Source organism: Microcaecilia unicolor, chromosome 8 (assembly GCF_901765095.1).
Source record: "Microcaecilia unicolor chromosome 8, aMicUni1.1, whole genome shotgun sequence".
NCBI lineage: Eukaryota > Metazoa > Chordata > Amphibia > Gymnophiona > Siphonopidae > Microcaecilia > Microcaecilia unicolor.
This window is the reverse complement of record NC_044038.1, coordinates 240,682,384-240,708,318: the sequence shown is the minus strand read 5'-3', so window position 1 is coordinate 240,708,318 and position 25,935 is coordinate 240,682,384. Positions and strand designations below refer to the sequence as shown.

Below are 25,935 nucleotides of genomic sequence, written 5' to 3'. Positions count from 1 at the left end.
TGGTAATGACAGGTGTTTTAGAAGTTCAGTCATAGAAAATCCATCCTTAACATGTACCTAATGAGAACAGCTCATCATACCAAAAGACAGAGTATCAAATACCTTCAATTTGAACTGAGAGAATTCCAAGATCTCGAAGTTGCTGGTTGTTGTTTTGGGCCAAAATACGCAGTCGCTCCGCAGCCTCCCGGGGTATACTGAAAGTAACCCGCACACTGTTCCAAGGTTCCACCTTCTGCAGCTTTAGCTTTTCAGATTCTTAATAAAATGGAAAAAAAAGAAAAAACACATCACATTCAATATTAATAAATTCCTTTATATATCCCCAGTAGCCAGATTTATCAAGTTCATCTCTTGATGGTACAACCAGACTGAAACCATCTCTTCCTTGTACAAGGTATTATTTAACTATAGCTATATCATTGCTTCTTATCCAATCAACCCAGCAGCGATTGTTTTCCTAATCCTCAAGGCCACAAAACCTTGTAAGATTCAAAAATACAAAATGAAATTTAGGAACGCAGGGCCCAATATTCAAACTGAGATCTCTTCTGTGGTGGGAAGGGATCTGAAGGTAGACTCCTCTCCTCCAAGAAGTGTCTGGCTCCTCCTCAGACACCCAGGAATGATCAGACTCAGCCAAATACTCTTCATGAGCCTCAACTCCTCACCTGCCTCAGCCTACTGGCAGGACCAGGACCAAGCTCCCCATGGCTGCGCCAAGGTACAACCTCCTCTCTTCTCCTGCTTTCCGAGGGAGCTTCCTCTCCTGATGGGATGGAGAGGGTGACTGCATCAGAAGGCACTGGTTCTGTTGCTCTTCGAGGCACCAGCATCAAAGACAGCCCAACTGGCAAAGAATGGGCCTCCAGAACAGGCTGGAGCACCTCCAGAGTCAACGCAGGTGCCCTCGATACCTTGGCGCAGCATGGGCCTAAGAGATACCCCAAATTCTCCCAGGGTAAGGCCCAGAACTGTTCCTCAAGACCAGGCACTGGTAAAGGTGATGGAAGCGCCAGTGTGCCACAGCCTGCGATGGCATCGGTGTAGAATTGACAGCAGGGTTCCGGCCTTGGGGAGATGGCGGGTCAGAACCACAGTCCTCATGTATAACTGAATAATTGAGAAATTGGGTGGCGGAGCAGGTGGGGGAAGAGAGGTTGGTGGTTGGGAGGCGAGGATAGTGGAGGGCAGACTTATACGGTCCGTGCCAGAGCCGGTGATGGGAGGCGGGAATGGTGGTTGGGAGGCGGGAAGTACTGCTGGGCAGACTTGTACGGTCTGTGCCCTGAAAAAGGCAAGTACAAATCAAGGTAAGGTATACACATATGAGTTTATCGTGTTGGGCAGACTGGATGGACCGTGCAGGTCTTTTTCTGCCGTCATCTACTATGTTACTATGCTCTGTATTAAGAAAAAAAAGAGAGAAAAATAGGAAAGGTAGGAGGATCTATAAGGATTGCGGTGATGCCCCTTGAAATCTGCATGGCTAGGTATAGCCAAAACGGAAGCACACACGCTGATCTGATGATCCCATAGATAAAAATCAGCCTGACTAGACTATTATACTTCAATTAAGCAAGAGATGAATGTGAAGCTGAGGATTTTTGAAGTGATTGATAGGTGCGCTCCCTTCACTAAATGTATTAGTATATGCCATATGAATTCTTGGATCTAATATGAGCTTGAACATGCCCTACCTAGGCACAACAAATAATGATATGATCGACTATTCAGTTAGATATGGTGCCTTTCCTTATAGCAATTCCAGGCCCATAAAGATCAAACAGTACAGTTATGTGTCCAAATTCAGTACTCCGGGGTCACAAACCTTCTAAGTTCTCAGGACAGATAGCAGATATGCTAGGGATAGCTTGTACAAGAACATAACATTGCTGCTCACCTGTAACAGAGGTTGTCAGGAGACAGCAGAACTAAATCAGGAACACAAATAGGTGACATCACTGTAGATCGCTGGGACAGAACAGCTCTCCCAGAGCTCAGAACTAAGCAAAGCTCTCTACTGAGCACCTGTTAGTTAGTTACATAGCTCAAGGAGTAATGCAACTCTCAAAAAGGTAGGAAACATTATCCCCCTAATTCTATATTTGGACCTGAAAGCTGCATGTGTAAATTTTGGAATGCATCCAATTTGCAAGTGCAATTTAATTGAATAACAAGTCAATGAGTGCCGGTAATTGGACACAATCAATCATTAGCACTAACTGGCAATAATTTGAACTTATGCGTGCATCTTTGTAGTCGCTATTCTATAAAGATGCAAACGTAAATTTTTACGCGTGGATCCAAAAAGGAGGTGTGGCCATGGGCAGATCGGGGCATTCCTGCAATTTGCACGCAGTATTACAGATCTGCGCCTAATTTAGGCCTGAGAATTTACATCAGGTTTCAGTTGGGGAAATTAATCCTTGCACACAAAATTGGGTGTGGATTTTGGCACCAAATGTTATTCTATAAAGGGCGCCCAACTTGGAGTGCCATTTATAGAATAGTACTTACCGCTCATTTTTTTTTGGCACCATATAAAGAATCTAGCCCTACATATCTGATCTAGGATGCTGTCTCCAGAAGCTATCTGCTAGCAGGTAAACAACAATACTTTTCCCCTTAAAATATAGCACTCAGTCAGGTACACAAGTGGGTGCCTTATATGTTCATGGCTGGTTATCTCTTTAGGTACTGTCCATTTTTTAGGAATCCATACATAAAAGGAGTCAAAAGTTGCATTACATTGGTCTGTACAGATTGACCAAATGCACACTCTCATCGCATACAAGAACTCAAGGCAAAAGTATGACCAAAGGACCATGATACTGCTTTACAGAAAGCATCCAGTGAAGATGCACATAAAGGCTCTATGAAATGGGAAGGACTTGGGGGAGTCTAGAGGACATCCAGAATGGGGTCCTCATTCAATGGCTCCACTCAGCTTTCGCTGGAATTTGCAGGGCCACTTAACCAAGTCAATGAACTGACCCAGCTCTTCACGCCTGAACAACTGGACCTCCTTCTCCCCTAAAGAGAGGTCCCACAGCTTTAGAGAAGTCATCTTCCTTGAGAAGCCCTTGAAGACCTCTTCATCCAGCCTCCATTTGTCCCCAGTGGAAACACAGGTGGGAGTGAAGCTTGGTCAGGGTCTGAGCCCCCCTGGGTTTCATTTTTGAGGTTCTTCAGTACCCTGGATGGTATACAATCCAGGGTACTGAAGAACCTCAAAAATGAAACCGCAGGTCTACTATACTGTAATTAAATTCATCCATGGTAACTGAAGACTGGAATGTGGCCAACCTACTGTCAGTATTTAAAAAGGGTTTCCAGGGTGATCCCGAAAAACTATAGTCCGGTAAGCCCGATGTCAGTGCTGGGCAAAATGTTAGAAACTATTATAAAAAACAAAATTACTGAACACATAGAGAAACATCGTTTTATGAGACAGTTAACATGGATTCAGCCAAGCTAAATCTTGTCTCAATGATTTGTTATATATATTTTTGAAGGTGTGAACATGTGGATAAAGGTGAGCTAGTTGATATTACTACTACTACTATTTAACATTTCTATAGCGCTACAAGGCATACGCAGCGCTGCACAAACATAGAAGAAAGACAGTCCCTGCTCAAAGAGCTTACAATCTAATATACAGTATTTCAGAAGGCTTTTGACAAAGTTCCATCACGAGAGACTCCTGAGAAAACTAACAAGCCAAGAGATGGGAGGCAATGCTGTACAGTATATTGGGACCTGGTTAAAAAGACAGAAAACAGAGTAGGGTTAAATGAACAATTCTCTCTATGAAGTGCTACAAGGATGTACTAGGACTGCTGCTCTTTAACGCAATTATAACTAATCTGGAAATGGGATCAAATTTGTAGATGACACAAATACTCAAAGTTGTAAAATCGCATGCAGACTTTGTGAAATTGCAGGACTAACTTGGGAGGCTGGAAGACTAGGCATTCAAATGGCACATGAAGTTTAATGTGGGCAAGTGCAAACTCATGCACATTGAGAATAACAACCCCGAATTTAGCTACACGATGCTAGGTTCCACATTAGGAGTCACCACCGAGGAAATTGATCTAGATAAAATATATTAAAATATTCTGCTCAATGTGCAGCGACAGCCAAAAGAGAAAACAGAATGTCAGGAATTATTAGGTGTGTAATAGAGAATAAAATCTAAGAATATTACAATGCCATCACTCCATGATGAGACTGCACTTTTGAGGATTGTATGCAATTCTAGTTGCTGCATCTGGAATTGGAAAAGGTACAGAAAAGGATGACCAAAATGAATAAGGGGACGGAAGGCGGATATGATTGACGTCTATAAAATCCTGAATGGAGTGGAATGGGTAAACGTGAAATCGATTGATAACTCTTTCAACAAGTACAAAGAGTAGGGGACACTCCATATAGTTAAGCAGTAGCACATTTAAAATAAACAGGAGAAAAATTTTTTCACTCAAGGTACAGTTAAGCTCTGGAACTCTTTGCCGGAGCAAGTGGTAAAAAGCAGTTAATGTAGCTGGGTTTAAAAAAGGTTTCGACAAACTCCTGGAGGAAAAATCCACAAACCATTATTAAAGCAGACCTGGGAAAAGCCACTGTCGGAAACAGGATACTGGGCTACACAGACCATTGGTCTGACCCAGTAGGGAAACTTATGTTCTTATGTAAATTACCTAATGAAGGAAAGAAAAACTATTTTAGTTAACTTCCAGGAATAGTGTTTAGTTCTCTTACAATTTTTTTTTAAATTATTTTATTTATCACATTTTACATTATTATTCAAGTTCAAATCTTGAAATCAGAAAAGATGTCATTGGTCATATATATTAATAAGAAATATTGTTACAATCCCAAATAAATTACAATATGATCGTTACTCATCTTTAGTCCACTATATTTGGAGGCATTACTAACTATAATCTAGGAAAATTGCTCCAATTTCAATAAAGAAAAAGGAAAGTAGAGCAAGAAGTCCAAGTGTTCCAACATTATGGCGTAGAAGTTATTACAGGCCCTGGTGGCGAAATAGGTGAGCCAGCTAATTTAGAATCCAAAAAAGAGTTCAATTGCTTAGAATCATAGAATATATATTTTACAGAATTAAATTTTATAACACATTTGCAAGGATAGTTTAACCAAAATAATGCGCCCAATTGAAAAGCCTTTGTGCGCAATTTAAGAAATTCTTGTCTCTTTTTTTGCGTAACCTTTGAAACATCAGGGTACATTCGTATTTTGTAACCAAGGAAATTCTGTTCTCTATGTAAAAAGTATTGTTTTAGTACCCAGTCTCTATCAGGTTGTAGAATAAATGTAACTTTGAGCGTTGCTGATGTAAGTAAGGCCAGCCATATCATCTTCTATCTCTCTTACAATTTTTATCAGTTTTTCTAGTCTGGGTTGTGTTACTATAAATGCTACCTGTCCTCTGATTTTTTTCTTCATGTGATTTAAGTGAATACACAATTTTTTTGGAATTGCTTTTAGCATTAAAACGGCCTTTAAGGATTTAGTAACTGCTTATTTTATTTCTATCCCTTGGGCCAGAACAAATACAATGGTACCATGTCGCTTGGCTGTCTATAATGGCCCTTTGGAAAGGTAGAAATGGAGCCTGAAAGACTGATGCATATTTTTATATAGCTATTATTGATCAAATCTGTATCTACTTTAAAAATATTTATATTCCACTTAATCCACAGCTCCTAGTGGATTACAATAACATACATAATCAAAATAGCCCAATACTTAACATATAATAAAAATACAAAATAAAACAAAATTCACAAATCACACAGAACTCCACATCATGTCACAAATAATAATCAAGAGCCAATCCCAGCCTTTACTCAACTTTTATGAAAATGTCTTCTGAAATAAAAAAGTTTTAAGCTGCTTCCTAAAGGAGAGATATGAGTCAATTTTCCATACATCAACAGGCAACGAGTTCCATACAGTGGGACCCATTACTTGAAATGTAGAGGAGCTAAGGCGAAGTAAATTAACAGCATGAAAACTAGGAATTTCTAAAAGCAATTTATCATTTGAAGTAGTAGGCAAGACTAAAAGTGCTTCATTTTTTAAAAATCAATTATTTTATTAATTGGCAACCAATGAAGAGAAGCCAAAGCCGGAGAAATGTAATCAAATGAGTTGCAAATTTCTGAACCACTTGCAAAGATTTTAAAGCTTTGGCAGATCAATAAAGCATTGCAATACGCAAAATGTGGCAGCACAAAGCTCTAGCATCGTCTAAGTAGGAGATAACAAATCCCTAATGCAATAAATGTACAACTATCCCAACATAAACAAATCCTATATAATAAAAGGCACCTCCAACATTGTGAAGCTGACTGCATGGCTGAGGCATTCCTGCTCTCTGTATCCATCTCCTGAATTGACATCACCTACTTCCGGGTTCGTCACAAGCAGAAGTGACCAACCACATGAGGTTTCTCGGCTTCAGAATGTTGGAGGTGCATTCTATTAAATAGGATTGGTCAGTTCCTTGGAGCACAGCCACAGCTCAGCGCCCTGCACAATAACGCTCAGACACCAGAGAGAGAGAGGGGGGGCCTGACACCAGAGGGGGGGGGGGGGGGGGAGGTATTTCTGTCACACACACACTCTCTCTCTCACAGTCAATGTCTTTCTCTCTCTCACACACTATGAGGCATATTTTCAAAGCACTTTGGGAGGCTAAGTTCCATAGGTTTCGTTGGAACTTTGGGAGGCTAAGTGCTTTGAAAATGAGCCCCTATGTCTCACACTGTATCACATTCACTCTCTATGTGTCACACAGTCACTCACACACTCTCTTTGTCTCACTCAGTCTCACAGAGAGTCTGTGTCTCACACACCCTCTCTGTCTCGCACACACTGTATCTGTGTGAAACACACTCTCTCACACTTGCACACACTCTCATTCTCACACACACACTCGCACCCAGACTCACTCTCTCACACACACTCGCACATTCACTCTCTCTCTCACACACAGTCACTGTCACATACACTCTCTCAAACATACACACTCCGAGGAAAACCTTGCTAGCACCCGTTTCATTTGTGTCAGAAACGGGCCTTTTTTTACTAGTAAATAAATAATACAAGTACTTTACCTTGGTATTAAACCATTTTAGAACAGGTGACAACAATCTTAAGTATCACTATTAAATGCAAAATTTCTAGCAGCTGTCTCAAATATTTGTTCAGTAACAATGTTATTACCAGGTAAGTTACCTTGCCCCCTCCTAAATACATCAATATAGCAATACACTGATGGAAGAAAAAGTGAGCATCAGCGGTAGTCACCAATCCAATATTGATGTGACAGATATATTTCAGAGTAGTAAAATACGGTGAAAGTATTTCACAGAACAGAAGAAAACTGACTTACCCATGTGTAAAAGGCAGGGTACATTCTCCAATATTACGTGCAATTTTAATGTAAAGTCTTTATCTTTGATGTTTCCTTTGAATGCAACGAAGATGGTAGAATCTGAGTCTGGTTGCAGGTCAGTATCTTCCATTCCAGTGTCTAAATCCGCCTCCAAGTCTTTCATGGCTGAAGAGCACAATAATGTACAAGTTTCATCTAGGTTAGGAAGGTCATCTGAAACCACAGCTGTCCTTTCCAGAAACTCACAATAGTCATGCAGTTAAGAAAAACCTTAAAAGAAAAAGAAATCAACCATTACTTTAGCATGTAGGAGCCAAGAGTGAATAAGTCTGAGTTAGTTAAATAAAAAAAAAAAAAAAAAAAGAATATTAAAAGTCTCACATAAACATATTTACACTTTCTGGAAGTTTACTTCCATAATTCATTGAAACGAGGTTGGCATATTATCGAATACAAGGTTGAATACAATTTGGCACCAGTTCCCTGCTGCTAAGCTGCATTTTTGAGAAGCCAAGGTCTGGGGCAGCATCCTGACCAATATTTCTATTAACCTGCACAGGGGCTTGTGCCTAGCATAGCTCCAGTCATCTTGCAGTTTGAACCACATGCAGCTCAACCGCTAAATGGCTGGAACTATGCCAGGCAGATGCCACAGTTAGCGGAAACTCTGTCCCTTCCACCAGGTTGCATGAAGGAAGCAGCAGCTAGCTAGGACAAAAGCTGAAAGAGCCGAAATAAATTGACGTTACTAAAACCAATCTGTGCAAAAGAACTGATACTGGGAGATTTGCTTCACACTGAGTCCACTAGAAGCACTGTCATGCATGTGACTGGGGTCCATTCAATCTGCCAAACAAGGTGGCCAGAGTTGAATCTGGCATTCTGCACAGGTTCCACTTCCTCATAATTTAATACTGGTATACTTAAACTCTGTCTCCCCTTGCCAATTTTGGGGCAGAGACCATAGACATCTGCCCATCACTGGTCCTATTTCCAAACTACTGGAGTTGCCAAAGCCCACTCCAGCCTTGATCCTGATTGTTTTTGCCATTGTCACGTCTGTGGCCGTGACCACCCTCAGCCTTACCTTGTTTCTGGGGGTCAGCCTCTGTGCTGGCTTCTGTCTCTGGCTCTGTGTGCTGATTACTTCACTAGACCTCACCTGTGTGGGCTATGCCTCTCTGGGGAGCCAGCATCCAAGATGGCTGCCGCCTACTCTGTGCCAGATTCCAAGATGGCTCCTGCTTGACTTTCCTGTGTGTTCACTTCCTATGTGTTCCCAGCCTCCCCTTGGTGAGTGTGCTTCCTGCTCCTGTCCTGCGCAGGTGACATCATCAGTGAGGGCCTTCCTTCATAAGGAAGTGCTGTGCTAGCATTCAGGGCCTTTGCATGGTGTTATGCTATAGGTCATCAGGTCAGTGAGTGCACTGCTGCGCTGCTACTTAGCCTTTCTCTGGGGCTTTTGCCCATCTGCTACTTTGTATCTGTGGACTGCTAGTCCTTCCGTGGGGGGCTCTGCCCTGCTACTTTGTGTCTGTGGACTGCTAGTCCTTCCGTGGGGGGCTCTGCCCTGCTACTTTGTGTCTGTGGACTGCTTGTCCTTCTTTTGCCTTGCTCTGTGTTTGGAGTCTCAAGCTTCCGCCATCTTATTACTACTACTACTATTTAACATTTCTAAAGCGCTACTAGGGTTACGCAGCGCTGTACAATTCAACATAGCAGGACAGTCCCTGCTCAAAGAGCTTACAATCTAAAGGACAATCTTCTCTCTGTCTATGTTTGGTGTCTGAAGCTTTAACCCTGACCCTGGTATCACTGGCTTATTCTCTGCCTGCCTTTGACTATTGCCTGAACCCAGATATTCTCTGCTTGCTGCCTGTCTCTGACTATTGCTTGAACCTGGATATTCTCTGTTTGCTGCCTGCCTCTGACTAATCGCCTGAACCCTGATATCTGCTTGCTGCCTATTTCTGACTATTGTCTGAAGCCGGATATTCCCTGCTTGCTGCCCGTCTCTGACCACAGCCTGAACCCTGATACTCTGTGTGCTTCTGCCCAGCTTGTGTGTACCTTGTTTCCTGCTTCGGCCTAGCTACTGCATATCCTGTATCCTGCTTCTGCCTAGCTAGTGTATATCCTGAATCCTGCTTCTGCTTAGTGTGTATATCCTGAATCCTGTCTTTGCCTAGCTAGTGTGTATCCCCTGAGTATATATCCTGAGTCCTGCCTCTGCCTTGCTAGTGTGTATACCCTGACTCCTGTCTCTGCCTAGCCTTTGTATACGTCTTGTCTCCTTAGTCTATCTTGTGTTTCTGGCTTCGTGGCTGCGTGCAGATCTCAGTCCTAGTCAGCCTTCCTCATGTATCCCAGACCCAGGGTGGGTCCTCTGGATCTGCAGTTCCTGCCTTCCTGCAAGTCCTGCCAGCCGCCCGCACTCCGGAGCTCAACTCCGGAGGAACGGTGGCCAAGCGCAGGTGAAGCTGTTCCTGTTCTAGTTGCCTGCCTCGTTTCTACTCCAGTCCAGAGTTCCCGTCCTGCTCTTCCGTGTATCCAGTCCCAGGGTGGTCTTGCCTGCCTCTGCCACTCCTCGGCAGTGGGTCCAAGGGCTCACGTATCCCGGTTCTGCCTCCAGGACCTGACAGCATCCCAAGGCCCTCGAGAACCCGACAGCCATTTACGGGACCCAGACTGTAGAAGTCTGCCTGGCACTGGTCCTTCTTCCCGACCTCTGAAGCTGCTGTCAAGGCTCACTCTGGTTATGTCATTTAAGTTTTGCTTTAATTGGATTCCTTTTTCTGTATAGTGCTCCTCTGTTTATCCCACGCATTTCTGAATTCTACCAGTTTGCCTTTTGAGGTTATGTCTCTCAAAGTTAGTATTTTTACATACATGTTATATTTACCTGTAATCTGTTGCATATCATAAAACAGACACGTAATCTGATTAGCTAATTACTTGTCCTTCGTCACACTGCAATGCTGCCACTATAGTTCTGAAGTCTTCTTATTTTAATACTAACACAATAACTTATAGTCCACGGCAAAGGAGTTAAAAGCTTCTTCTCTTTTTTTTTTTTTTTTTTTTTAATTAAGATTTGAAAGAGAAAAAACATCCAACATTTCATGACTGCAAGGAAATACAGACTGTAAGAGGTAATTAAGTATACCAAACATATAAACGGCGAGTGACCGAACTCACTCGCAAATGCGCAGTAAAGACCCTCTCTGTCCCGCCCCCGCGTCAATACGAGATGACGGGGGCGGGACAGAGAGGGTCTCTACTGCGCAAGGGGACGAAACCGCCGTTGCTACCGCTTCCCCCCCCCCAAGGTCGCCGCCGCCACCCACTCTCCACCCGGGCAGGGAATTCGCTCCGCTATAGAAACAGCGCAGGAACGGAGCACACAGCTCAGCTGAGCTGCTGTCGGCCTTCCTTCCCTGCCTGTGTCCCGAGAAGAAGGACAGCAGCTCATCTGAGCTGTGTGCTGCGTTCCCGCACTGTTTCAATAGCGAAGCGAGGGCCCGGCCCGGGTGGAGGGGTGGCGGCGACTCCGGGGGGGGGGGGGGGCGTAGCGGTGACCTCGGAGGGGCAGCGGCGGGGGGGAGCCTTTCAACCCCCCCCCCCCGTCCTATACTAGCCTGTTTTTACGGGCTCAACGGCTAGTACAAACAAAACAAAGGCAACAGCAGAATTACCCAGCTTATTAGTCCACTGGGACCAAGTAAAGGAAAATAAGAACAGGAAACGGAATCAAGAAGAAAAATGAAAAGGAATTGTTAAAGGTTATCTCACTGCAGTCAGCTAGTGCTAGATAATAAGACAATTAGACATAAGTACCACCTTCTCTTGCAGAAAGGCAATCCAAAACATAAATATGCCCTCCCCCCCCCCCAATATCACAAAACACCTATAAGAAAATTCCAAAATTCTGACAGCAAGAACCCTTGATTTTAAGGCCGAGAAATTTCTACCTCTCCTCTGCATATCCCTAAATAAATCAGGAAAGAAAAGAATAGCAGAGCCCATAAAAAAAGAAACGACAAAAATACAATCAAAGGATATTATTCTGGTTACTCTCAAGGGCAAAGGTAGCCACCAAGGTTGTCTATTCAGTCACTACTTCCAAAGGACTTTCCAAAAATGTAGCCAAATCCAGGACATCTGGTGCACTCGAACCCTAAACTCCATTAGCTGCAATAATATATTGAGCCCTCAACATACATAATAAATTCTCCGCTGGCATACGAAGTACTTCCTTGAAGAAATATTTTCTTACCATTTCCACAGCAGGTATAAAAAGGGAGTTAGGAAAGTTAAACCTCAAATTTACAAGCATAAATCTCTTAACCTTTAACAAACTTAGAATCCTGCATTTGTTAAAACTAGATACTTCTACAACTGGAAAGTTAAAATGACATACATGTTGGAGAAAGGAAGGAATTATCGAAACAAAAAGAAAAAAAGGTGTAACCACCATTCAACAATTCTATAAAGGATACCAAAAATTAGGTGTCAAGATGAAGTGCGTTAAGAGCCATGTCTGGACACCAGCTTTGAGATAAGTGTTTTTGGGACAAGCTATCTTAGATATATCATACAGATTGTAGATTTTAGAAATCACTACAGATAAGCAACATTTGATATGATATCATACAGACTGTAGATTTGTGAAGTCGTTTGATATACCAATTGGAAATGTGACTGATTGCTATAAGAAGATATATACAGGGCAAGGAGAGAGGGGATCCGGTGCCATGATGGTATAAGACTGGAGTGTTACATGCTGGTACCGTGTTAAGTGGTGGTTTTTATTTATTTATTGTATTTGTATCCAACATTTTCCCACCTATTTGCAGGCTCAATGTGGCTTACAAAGTCCTGTTATGGCATTGTCATTACAGGATATCAGATACAGTAAGTGATGTACAAAGATTAGATAAGGGGAGAAAAGAAAAGAGTTAGGTGGATCAGGATAGGTGGGTAAATATAGAAGGTAGACTTTCTTAACTGGGTTGGGTTGGCGACATAATTTAGTAAGGCTATAGGTTTTCTTTGTTTGGCACTTCAAATACACTGAGCACCATAAAAATTTAAAATCTACCGGTAAATAAACATTATTATTGCAATTAGCTTGACTGGTATGACAACTGAGAAGTTATCAAGTTTATACAAGATAAAAAAAATTAGAACCCAAAGTTTGGTTAAATTTTAACTGCCATGCCTTTGATCATTCTTCTAAGTTTTGGAGATCTCTTCTAATGGTTTCTTCTCCCTCTGGGGTACCCACTCTATTTATCTTCGTATCATCCACAAAAAGGCAAACTTTTAACTATTGCAGTTTACACATGAACAGAGCTATCTCCATAGAGGTTGACTTGAACATATCCCAGCCTTAACCCAGCTAATTAATAACCTTGAATTGCAGTCCCCAATTTTTATTTTTACAAATTGACACTTACCAGAATGATGCCGTTCATCTGCAGTCTACATTTTTAACCAAATTGTCTTATTTGATTCCAGCCGCCAGTAGACATTTTTCACATATTTTTTAATGCAACACTCAAAAGTTCAGAGCTACAAAAAAAAAAACCCAAGAAATATTCTCAAGTTGTCCGAGAATGTCACGTCTCAAATATAAACGTCTTTGCATAGATACACAGTCTTTTCTTTTCCGTTAAACTCAATCACAAGTCCCAGCAAATCATGCTCTCACATAGACAACCTTAGCAATATATTAAATGTAATAAATGCTAAACGTGGAATTTAAAATGACACCCAGTCGGTAATTTGAGTTGCATATCCTGAAAAACTATATATGGATGCAGATCAGAAGAGACTGCGGCCCCGGTGCTCAAAGCAATCAGGCTTGCAAGTCTGGTTTCTGCCGTTTAGCATGCACATTATTAAGAGCCTAATGCATAAAGTGTTTCGGCACTGCTTTTGCCATTCGCAGAAGTAGTGACTGAAAACACTAAGTAAATGTATGAAAACGAGCATTGTGTATGATGTACAGAGGTTTCCCAGCAGAAAGGAGCGCCTACCTATAACATTCAAAATTTTGGGGGAGGTCTGAAGGTGTCATATTGCATGAGGGCAACTTCTCGGTGCAGCAGTCCGCTTGCATTTTTTAATATCTGCACGTGTGGGGGGAAATATGCTATATGAGTATATTATATGTGTGTATTGTAAAAAGGTGTCATGGAACAACACAGACCAAAACAATACTCCATGATCACCTATATGACGCAGTTGTTACCGTTCCTTTTTTTTCTTGGGCACGCACAGAACATCGACGCTTACTGTAAGACCATTCTGCACATACGCTAGGCACTTTCTCTAGCAAACTGCACATCGACTTTCCACATATCTCATTTGCATGCAATTTCCTTTGAGCATTGATCCCTGTTCCACGTTCAGTAAGTTCAGCAGTGGCTATACACGTATGCGGATGTTAATAGTGACTTTTGAGCATTTGGTTCTGAGTGGCTGAGCCCATAACCTTGGTCTTGGAAAGGTTCATGGCCAATCGTCTGCACGTTACACATGCATGAGCTCAAATTGCAAACAGCATCAGCAAAGATTAAAGGGGAAAAAAAAGAACCATATATCAATGATGTAAATCCAATACTGTACAATGAGATCAAGGAATATCTGAGAAAGAGGCACTAGATAAAACCTGAACAATAAAACTGACAGGGCAGAAGCCAGAGGTGAACCAGTTGCCAATGAATGAACAATAAGAGTGTGAATCATTTAGACAAATCTGCATATGCCTAGTGATAAGATAAGAGGAGAACAATGATAAAACCTAAAGGACAAACATATAAGTGTGTGTAGTTGCATGCCTAGTGGTTAGAGCACCGGTCTTGAAATCCAGAGGTGGCCAGTTCAAATCCCACAGCTGCTCCTTGTGATCTTGGGCAAGTCACTTAACCCTCCATTGCCTCAGGTACAAACTTAGACTGTGAGCCCCCCTGGGACAGAGAAATATCCAGAGTACCTGAATGTAACTCACCTTGAGCTACTACTGAAAAAGGTGTGAGCAAAATCTAAATAAATAAAGATTCTAGAATTCTAAAGAATAACAAGATTCCAAGCAGAATTTCAAAGTGTAGCAACATTCCATGTAGAACCCCAAAGAGTAACAAGATTCTTTGGGGTGGAGGAGTGGCCTAGTGGTTAGAGCACTGGTCTTGCAATCCAGAGTGGCCGCTTCAAATCCCACTGCTGCTCCTTGTGATCTTGGGCAAGTCACTTAACCCTCCATTGCCTCAGGTACAAACTTAGATTGTGAGCCCCCCTGGGACAGAGAAATATCCAGAGTACCTGAATGTAACTCACCTTGAGCTACTACTGAAAAAGGTGTGAGCAAAATCTAAATAAATAAAGATTCTAGAATTCTAAAGAATAACAAGATTCCAAGCAGAATTTCAAAGTGTAGCAACATTCCATGTAGAACCCCAAAGAGTAACAAGATTCTTTGGGGTGGAGGAGTGGCCTAGTGGTTAGAGCACTGGTCTTGCAATCCAGAGTGGCCGCTTCAAATCCCACTGCTGCTCCTTGTGATCTTGGGCAAGTCACTTAACCCTCCATTGCCTCAGGTACAAACTTAGATTGTGAGCCCTCCTGGGACAGAGAAATATCCAGAGTACCTGAATGTAACTCACCTTGAGCTACTACTGAAAAAGGGGTGAGCAAAAATCCAAATAAATAAATAAGCGACTGAGGGGCCCTTTTACAAACGGCACGGGAGGGCTAATGCGCGGGTAGCATGTGCCCAATCATTTCATAACTGTATATATTCCTGGAGTTGGCACTCTCCTCTCCGGAACCTGTAAGCCACATTGAGCCTACTGCTATGTGGGGAAATGTGGGATACAAATGTAATAAATAAATAATATGCTTAACATTTGGTTGAACTAAGCATTGAGAATCTAAGTATCTTAAGTAAGGCCAAAGACACAGTTTACAGTAAAGTCGAGGAAGCTAACAGGGAGTGGACCAACGTAATATGCCTTATGAGCTGAATAAAGAATTGCAAAAAGCACTTGATAGTGGACAGGGAGCCAGTGCAGATAAATATTCTGGCAAACCAGCATGGCTTTTGAAAAGCTTATAGTACTGATGTCATTTAGCAAGGTTTGGATCACTGTCCCCGTTACCTTTTAATAGCACTTGATATTTCTGCTGCGTCTGATACCAATAACCATCTTTTCTTTCTTGCATGCATGATTATAACTTATTTGGCATTTTCTTTATTTTATGTTTATATATTTGTGTATTAAATTTTGGGATGAAATGAGCAGCAGGCTATGTTACTCCACAGCCATTAACATAAAATCATCATGCCTGGGTCAAACTCACAATTCACTACTGCCTAAGTTGAAGCTACATTGGGATATTAACTTGCATTGTTGCAGGAATCATAGTTTATCAAATTTCTAACAAACAAGAAAACAAATAAATTGAGCAACTCTTTTGGCTCCATCCTACTCCCCCCCCCCCCCCCCCACAAAAAAAAAAACTACAAAAAAAAAAAACCCTACTGGAGATGCTTAAGCCTCTTAGGAGCCCTTTTACCAAGCAGTGCTAAAAAATGGCCCGCAGTAGCACCAACACAGGTCTTTTCTGCCCACCGAAGCCACTTTTAGATCTGTTGGTAAAAGGCAGGTTTTTCTATTTTTCCAATAATGGCCACGCGCTAATTTCCCCATTAGTGTGTGACCATTAGTTAAGGGCTCAGGTGCTATTCTGTAGGAAATAAGGGCTCACAGGTTAATCCTGCACTAATCATTTAGCATGCAGCAATTGCCTGCGCACTAACCAATTAGCATAGCCACGCCCACTATCCTCTCCCAAACGTACCTTAGTGCACATGAAAAAACTACCACAGGATGTCTGAGTGCACCCCATTGTAGTGCATTTTAACCAGCATGCATTAGTGCTTACCACAGCTTAATAAAAGGACCCCTTAGATTTTATGAAATAACCATTATATATTTTATATAACAAACATTTTTCTATGGCCCCAAAATAAAGGACTAATAAGATACCCTTATTGAACATACAGGAACTGAAATTCTAAAGAGCAAATAAGAATGCAATACATTCATAAGCTTAAAATCTATAAAAGATAAGCAAAAACCAACATGCCATTTTTCTGTGGCTTAAAAAAAATAGCATTGGGTTTGAACTTTTAGAAGACCCTGGACAGAACAGATTTAACCCACTAAAGATTTTTCTTGACTGCTTTCAGCATACTTATAAGTTACTTGATGATTCATCATAACCTAGATTATTTTAATGGGAAGACAGACTAAACTCAAATGTCAAAACTCCTCAAATAAACAATAACGCATTGCTTTTAAGGCATGCACATTAGTCCACAAAATCATTCACGGTGAGGCCCCAGCTTACATGTCTAATCTAATAGATCTACCACCCAGAAATGCTAAAAGATCATCCCGAACTTTCCTCAACCTCCACTTCCCTAATTGCAAAGGCTTGAAATACAAGGCGCTGCATGCGTCAACCTTTTCTTACATGAGCACGCAATTCTGTTCAGGACAAGATGTTCAGTTGGAGGAAGAGGAATGCCACTAGACACTCGCTCATCTCAACCAACCCTTCTATGCTGTCCCAGACCTGGCAAAAAGTGTCTTGTGTGCTAAGGAACCAAATTCTATAAATGGGGCCAAAAGATCAGCGCTGAAAAAAAAAATTAGCGATTAGTGCTATTCTATAAACGGCTCTCAAAGTTAGGTGCCATTTACAGAATGGCGCTTAGTGCCGGTAACAGCAACTCCCTGTAGGTGTGTGGATTTATGCCAACTGAACCCTGGTGTAAATCCTTGTGTCTAAATTAGGCGGCGCAGATCCCCCTCATTCTATAACAGTACATATAATTCAGGGAACGTCCCTGATCCACCCATGACCCTCCAATGGTCGCATCTCCTTTTTTTGAGCGACGCATAAATGTGCACTTAAGTTACTACCAATTTGCACCGATAATTGTTAGGGCCCACTTAGCGCTAATTGACTTCTTATTCAACTAAATTGCACACACCCACATTTGTGCATGCAATTTTTAATGCCAATTACAGAATTTGAGAGTGCACACGAGAAACTTTTTTTTTTAAACATGGCTGCAAAGTACTTAATGACTGCATTAAATACATGTTAATGCGGACAGCAGTAATGGTTTCAATGCAAGTTAATACCGGTGTAAAACCATATAAGCATTGGTGTTAGTAAAACTGGGTTACTGCCATGCTAATGTTCTGTGCATCAGCCCCTAAACTCTAGGGGTCTTTTACTAAAGCTTAGCTGGAGTTATCTGCAGCAGGGCCCATTGGAATAAAATAGGCCTTGCTGCAGATAACTGAAGCTAAACTTTAGTGAAAGACCCCCTTCTAACTCGTAACTTTTTGGCTTCTTATGGTGAATTTTAAGGCCCGAGAGAGAAGCACAATTGCTCCCTCACCCCTCAAAAAGCCATGTCCAAACAAGCCATTTTCGTGTAACTCAGAGGAAGTGCAAAAGCCGAAATGTAACCCCTTGTAAAACAGGACACAGATATTTCAACTCCACTCACAGCACAAATTCTCTCTCCCCATCTCAAAAACCGAGGGCGGCGCTAAAATCACTACTTGCTTGTATATACGCGACAAATATTTACATTTACAAGTGTAAAAACCAGCTTCCTACAGGTCACCCCTCTAAACGAAAATTGCCCTACCAGAAAGTTTCTGAATAGTCAACTGCACGCGCATCGCCTAAACTGGATCAAGTCCTTGTCACCTTGGGGCAAGTCACTGAACCCGCCGTTGCCTCTGGCCCAACTGCAAGGGCAAGAAAATACCTCCTGAGCCTGAATTAACACACTTTGATCCAGAGTCGGAGCAAAAAAAAAGGTGAGCTGTCAAAAATGCACGACTAAAAGCAGAATAGACCAAAGAGGTCGGGCAAGAGCAGTAAAGGTGTCACAGGCCACTGAACCGTACAAACAACTGCTCCCCGCCCCCTCCCCCCTTTGCAGCCATAACTTCCACTGATGCAGCCGACAGGGGCCGGTTTCTCCTACTTCTTTCTAACCCCCCCCCCCCTTCACCGCTTACCGGCCAAGGAAGCTCGGCAACCGGCAGGGAAAACAGTACCTGGGAAGGGGAAGCGCTGACCCGAGCGCTGTCAGTGCCCGGGGAAACCGGCCAGGAGGAGGGCGAGAAGGAGCCCGAGACGCGCCAGGCCCGTGCGGGACGGGGCGGCGCTGGCACTGCTGCTCGCTCACACACAGCGCGCGCACCACCACCTACTACCCCACCCCCCCACCCCAGTGCGTCGCGAGGCGCCGTAGCGACGTCAGACTCAAACTACGGCATTGCCCAGACTTAAAGGAAAAAGAAAGGTTAGGAAAAGAACCTCCACTAGAAAATAAACAACCTCCTCCTCCCCGAGAGCTGGCGCTGCGGACACGTGACTCGTTACGTCACGCGAAACAAGCTGCGGGATTGTAGTAGGACTGGGGGGCGCGAGGGGCGATCCATTACGCATGCGCGAACTAAGCCCCGGATCCCGACGCGCTCTTCTTCCGGGTCACGGAAGGTACTTTACGCTGGGGAGGGGAGGAGGGAGCTACACAAGGCCGGGTCTGGTTAAAATAAATGATTAAATCACACACCAGCCAGTCAGGTTTTCAGGATACCCGCAATGAATATTCATGAGAGACATATTTTGCAAGCACTGTCTCCACTGCACGCAAATCTACTACTACTACTATTTAACATTTCTAGAACGCTACTAGGGTTACACAGCGCTGTACGATTTAACAAAGAGAGACAGTCCCTGCTCAAAGAGCTTACAATCTAATAGATAAGAGTGAGACAAATATAGGACAATCAAGCCATTGTGACATCACTGATGAGGTTGGCTCTTAGGCATTGGTGGAATGAGGCATTATGACATCACAATCTCAGCTCTGGTTAAATCACTGCCATATGTAATACTACTACTACTAAACATTTCTAGAGCGCTACTAGGGTTACGCAGCGCTGTACAATTTAACAAAGAGAGACAGTCCCTACTCAAAGAGCTTACAATCTAATAGATAAGAGTGAGACAAATATAGGACAATCAAGCCATTGTGACATCACTGATGAGGTTGGCTCTTAGGCATTGGTGGAATGAGGCATTATGACATCACAATCTCAGCTCTGGTTAAATCACTGCTATATGTAATACTACTACTACTACTTAACATTTCTAGAGCGCTACTAGGGTTACGCAGCGCTGTACAATTTAACAAAGAGAGACAGTCCCTGCTCAAAGAGCTTACAATCTAATAGATAAGAGTGAGACAAATATAGGACAATCAAGCCATTGTGACATCACTGATGAGGTTGGCTCTTAGGCATTGGTGGAATGAGGCATTATGACATCACAATCTCAGCTCTGGTTAAATCACTGCTATATGTAATACTACTACTACTACTTAACATTTCTAGAGCGCTACTAGGGTTACGCAGCGCTGTACAATTTAACAAAGAGAGACAGTCCCTGCTCAAAGAGCTTACAATCTAATAGATAAGAGTGAGACAAATATAGGACAATCAAGCCATTGTGACATCACTGATGAGGTTGGCTCTTAGGCATTGGTGGAATGAGGCATTATGACATCACAATCTCAGCTCTGGTTAAATCACTGCTATATGTAATACTACTACTACTACTTAACATTTCTAGAGCGCTACTAGGGTTACGCAGCGCTGTACAATTTAACAAAGAGAGACAGTCCCTGCTCAAAGAGCTTACAATCTAATAGATAAGAGTGAGACAAATATAGGACAATCAAGCCATTGTGACATCACTGATGAGGTTGGCTCTTAGGCATTGGTGGAATGAGGCATTATGACATCACAATCTCAGCTCTGGTTAAATCACTGCTATATGTAATACTACTACTACTACTTAACATTTCTAGAGCGCTACTAGGGTTACGCAGCGCTGTACAATTTAACCAAGAGAGACAGTCCCTGCTCAAAGAGCTTACAATTTAATAGATAAGAGTGAGACAAATATAGGACAATCAAGCCATTGTGACATCACTGATGAGGTTGGCTCTTAGGCATTGGTGGAATGAGGCATTATGACATCACAATCTCAGCTCTGGTTAAATCACTGCTATATGTAATACTACTACTACTACTTAACATTTCTAGAGCGCTACTAGGGTTACGCAGCGCTGTACAATTTAACAAAGAGAGACAGTCCCTGCTCAAAGAGCTTACAATCTAATAGATAAGAGTGAGACAAATATAGGACAATCAAGCCATTGTGACATCACTGATGAGGTTGGCTCTTAGGCATTGGTGGAATGAGGCATTATGACATCACAATCTCAGCTCTGGATACCAGAGACTGAAACTCTTCACACTAAGGGGGGAAGTGGGCCAAGTATAGGACAGTCGAGCCATTGTGACATCACTGATGAGGTTGGCTCTTAGGCATTGGTGGAATGAGGCATTATGACATCACAATCTCAGCTCTGGTTAAATCACTGCTATATGTAATACTACTATTACTACTTAACATTTCTAGAGCGCTACTAGGGTTACGCAGCGCTGTACAATTTAACAAAGAGAGACAGTCCCTGCTCAAAGAGCTTACAATCTAATAGACAAGTGAACGGTCGGTCCGATAGGGGCAGTCAAATTGGGGCAGTCTGGATTCACTGAACGTTAAGGGTTAGGTGCCGAACGCAGGATTGAAGAGGGGTGCTTTAAGCAAAGACTTGAAGACGGGCAGGGAGGGGGCTTGGCGTAAGGGTTCAGGAAGGTTGTTCCAAGCATAGGGTGAGGCGAGGCAGAATGAGCGGAGCCTGGAGTTGGCGGTGGTGGAGAAGGGTACTGAGAGGAGGGATTGTGAACGGAGGTTACGGGCGGGAACGTAAGGGGAGATGAGGGTAGAAAGATAGTGATGCACAAATGTCTCTCATGAATATTTATTTTGCAAATCTCTCTCATGAATATTTATTTTGCATATCCTGAAAACAGAAAACCTGACTGCCTGGCTGGGGTGCCAAGTTGGGAACCACTGAGTTAAACGCTTTTTAGTTGCTGCTCTCTGTGTCTTTATCCCTTCCCCTTGTATCCAGCATTGCCCCTGTCCCCATCTCCCACCATCACCCCTCTATGTCCCTATCCCTCCTTGTGTCCAGTATCTGTCCCTCTCTCTTCCGTTTCTCGTGCCATTCTCTGCCCAATACGCCAACTTTTCAAAATTATTGGGGGTGCTAAACTCAACAGAAATTATCTCTCCCTGGAGACAGTCAAGGAACCTTGAGCAGGGACTGTCCTTCCATGTTAAATTGTACAGCGCTGCGTAACCCTAGTAGCGCTTTAGAAATGTTTAGTAGTAGTAGATATTGGGGGTGCTCAAGCAAGCACCCACAGAGCTGGCTTCTATGGTGGTTACAGTTCTTGCCATGCCCTTGTTTGGGGTTATGCCTGCTGCTCCGTGCAGGTTATACCCCTCTATTCCATGTTTGAAGTGTGAAGGCCATTTTAAGTTTTGCATGGATTGCATCCTTTTTCTATATTACATTACATTAGTTTTGTATTGCGCAACATCCTCGTGGATCACAAAGCAGCAAAAACTTAGCTGGAATACATCTGTTTATCCCACGTTTTTGAATTCTGCCACCAAGCATCCACCACCCTTTCCATGAAAAAGTATTTCCTCATATTACGCTTACCTCCTTGCAATTTCAGTTCACGTCTTCTAGTTCTACCATTTCTCCATCTCTAGTAAAGATTTGATTGTGTATTTATTTTATGTTATTATATCCCACCTTAAACCATGGTGGGTTACATTATAATAATATTCACCCCATCAAAATTCTTATATAATTAATTCAAACAAGTCCAAGATCATCCCTCAAGGTATTAACAGTTAATAGTTTTCAAGTATGTAAATGTCTGTATCATATCTCTCCATTCCTCTTTTCCTCTAGAGCAGGGGTTCTCAGCAGAAAAGAAAAGCAGACCCACAAGGTAAAATAAAACAAAATTTATTACTACTACTACTATTTAGCATTTCTATAGCGCTACAAGGTGTACACAGCACTGCACAAACATAGAAGAAAGACAGTCCCTGCTCAAAGAGCTTACAATCTAATAGACAAAATAGTAAGCAAATCAAATCAATTAATGTGTACAGGAAGGAGGAGAGGAGGGTAGGTGGAGGTGAGTGGTTACGAGTCAAAAGCAATGTTAAAGAGGTGGGCTTTCAGTCTAGATTTAAAGGTGGCCAAGGATGGGGCAAGACGTAGGGGCTCAGGAAGTTTATTCCAGGCGTAGGGTGCAGCGAGACAGAAGGCGCGAAGTCTGGAGTTGGCAGTAGTGGAGAAGGGAACAGATAAGAAGGATTTATCTATGGAGCGGAGTGCACGGGAAGGGGTGTAGGGAAGGACGAGTGTGGAGAGATACTGGGGAGCAGCAGAGTGAGTACATTTATAGGTTAGTAGAAGAAGTTTGAACAGGATGCAAAAACGGATAGGGAGCCAGTGAAGCGACTTGAGGAGAGGGGTAGTATGAGTAAAGCGACCCTGGCGGAAGATGAGACGTGCAGCAGTCCACACTTTGAACTGCTTTGGAGAGGGGAGAGGTGACTAAGTGGGAGGCCAGCAAGAAGCAGATTGCAGTAGTCTAAACGAGAGGTGACAAGGGTGTGGATGAGGGTTTTGGTAGAGCGCTCGGAAAGAAAGGGGCGGATTTTACGGATGTTGTAAAGAAAGAAACGACAGGTCTTGGCGATCTGCTGGATATGAGCAGAGAAGAAGAGAGATATGATACAGACATTTAAATACTTGAAAACTATTAACTATTAATACCTTGAGGGATGATCTTGGACTTGTTTTAGGCACATTTATTCAACGCAGATGCACAAAATCAGCATTTAACTTTCCTCTAACTGCCCAACATGGCCATGTTTCAATCTCTCAAGGGCTGCATCAGGGGCTTAACATGCAGGAACAGTCCAATGTTTTCCCTGTCTGGTTAGTGCAGTGCAGCACAGAGAATAAAGCTCCCAAGCAGTGAGCAGTCTTTCTCATGCCTGAGCCCCTGATGCAGCCCTTGAGAGGGCGAAACATGGCCATGTTGGGCAGTTAAAGGAAAGTTATACGCTGATTTTATACATCTGCACTGAATAAATTTTGTTTTGTTTTACCACATGGGTCTGCTTTTGTTTTCTGCTGTTTTGGATCTTACAGACTGCTTGCCTGTGTGCTTTTTGGGACCTCAAGACACACCAGGCCAATCTGGTTTTCATGACATTCACAAGAATATGCATGAGATAAATTTGCATGCACTGCCTCCATTGTATGCAAATTTATCTCATTCACATTCATTGTGGATATCATGAAAACCAGACTGGCCTGGTGTGTCCAGAGGACTAGGTTGAGAATCCCTGCTCTAAGGTATACAGTGGGGGAAATAAGTATTTGATCCCTTGCTGATTTTGTAAGTTTGCCCACTGACAAAGACATGAGCAGCCCATAATTGAAGGGTAGGTTATTGGTAACAGTGAGAGATAGCACATCACAAATTAAATCCGGAAAATCACATTGTGGAAAGTATATGAATTTATTTGCATTCTGCAGAGGGAAATATGTATTTGATCCCTCTGGCAAACAAGACCTAATACTTGGTGGCAAAACCCTTGTTGGCAAGCACAGCGGTCAGACGTCTTCTGTAGTTGATGATGAGGTTTGCACACATGTCAGGAGGAATTTTGGTCCACTCCTCTTTGCAGATCATCTCTAAATCATTAAGAGTTCTGGGCTGTCGCTTGGCAACTCGCAGCTTCAGCTCCCTCCATAAGTTTTCAATGGGATTAAGGTCTGGTGACTGGCTAGGCCACTCCATGACCCTAATGTGCTTCTTCCTGAGCCACTCCTTTGTTGCCTTGGCTGTATGTTTTGGGTCATTGTCGTGCTGGAAGACCCAGCCACGACCCATTTTTAAGGCCCTGGCGGAGGGAAGGAGGTTGTCACTCAGAATTGTACGGTACATGGCCCCATCCATTCTCCCATTGATGCGGTGAAGTAGTCCTGTGCCCTTAGCAGAGAAACACCCCCAAAACATAACATTTCCACCTCCATGCTTGACAGTGGGGACGGTGTTCTTTGGGTCATAGGCAGCATTTCTCTTCCTCCAAACACGGCGAGTTGAGTTCATGCCAAAGAGCTCAATTTTTGTCTCATCTGACCACAGCACCTTCTCCCAATCACTCTCGGCATCATCCAGGTGTTCACTGGCAAACTTCAGATGGGCCGTCACATGTGCCTTCCGGAGCAGGGGGACCTTGCGGGCACTGCAGGATTGCAATCCGTTATGTCGTAATGTGTTACCAATGGTTTTCGTGGTGACAGTGGTCCCAGCTGCCTTGAGATCATTGACAAGTTCCCCCCTTGTAGTTGTAGGCTGATTTCTAACCTTCCTCATGATCAAGGATACCCCACGAGGTGAGATTTTGCGTGGAGCCCCAGATCTTTGTCGATTGACAGTCATTTTGTACTTCTTCCATTTTCTTACTATGGCACCAACAGTTGTCTCCTTCTCGCCCAGCGTCTTACTGATGGTTTTGTAGCCCATTCCAGCCTTGTGCAGGTGTATGATCTTGTCCCTGACATCCTTAGACAGCTCCTTGCTCTTGGCCATTTTGTAGAGGTTAGAGTCTGACTGATTCACTGAGTCTGTGGATAGGTGTCTTTCATACAGGTGACCATTGCCGACAGCTGTCTGTCATGCAGGTAACGAGTTGATTTGGAGCATCTACCTGGTCTGTAGGGGCCAGATCTCTTACTGGTTGGTGGGGGATCAAATACTTATTTCCCTCTGCAGAATGCAAATAAATTCATATACTTTCCACAATGTGATTTTCCGGATTTAATTTGTGATGTGCTATCTCTCACTGTTACCAATAACCTACCCTTCAATTATGGGCTGCTCATGTCTTTGTCAGTGGGCACACTTACAAAATCAGCAAGGGATCAAATACTTATTTCCCCCACTGTACATATTCAGCTCTTTAAGTCTCTTCTACATCATTTGGCACAATCGTCATGCGATTTTTGTTGCCTTCCTCTGAACCACTTCATCTTTTTAGACCCTTAGCGAGATACGGATATAAAACTAAACACAATACTCCAAATGGAGCCCCACCAGAGACTTGTACAGTGGCATTAACATCTCCTGGTTATGCATAGGCAGTCTAGCATTGGACACTATCTTGCCACATTGTGTCATCACCTTGAGATCCTTGGATATTATCATCTCCACATCTCTCCCCCCCCCCCCCCCCCATCGCATGCAGCTCTTTTGGATTTCTGTACCCCAAATGCATCACTCTGCACTTCTTTGCATTAAATTTAACTGTGAAACATTGAAGCACTCTTGCAATTTTTGTAAATCACTTTTCATGTCTCCTGTTTCCGGGGTCTC

General features: G+C 42.9%; 1 protein-coding gene across 4 annotated transcripts in view; it reads right to left on the bottom strand.

The window, feature by feature from the left end:
* NCOA6 (nuclear receptor coactivator 6) overlaps window positions 1–18,754 on the bottom strand; it is a 70,332-nt gene extending 51,578 nt beyond the window's left edge. For 3 of the 4 annotated variants that reach the window (XM_030211088.1, XM_030211091.1, XM_030211090.1), the window contains exons 1-4: window positions 18,592–18,754; window positions 12,895–13,009; window positions 7,433–7,705; window positions 103–258 (exon numbers count right to left, since the gene is read on the bottom strand). In XM_030211088.1, coding sequence (XP_030066948.1) covers window positions 103–258; window positions 7,433–7,598 — 322 coding nt within the window. In that variant the 5' untranslated portion in view covers window positions 7,599–7,705; window positions 12,895–13,009; window positions 18,592–18,754. The other variant, XM_030211089.1, reaches the window with a different exon arrangement.
* Between the last annotated feature and the right edge of the window lie 7,181 nt (window positions 18,755–25,935).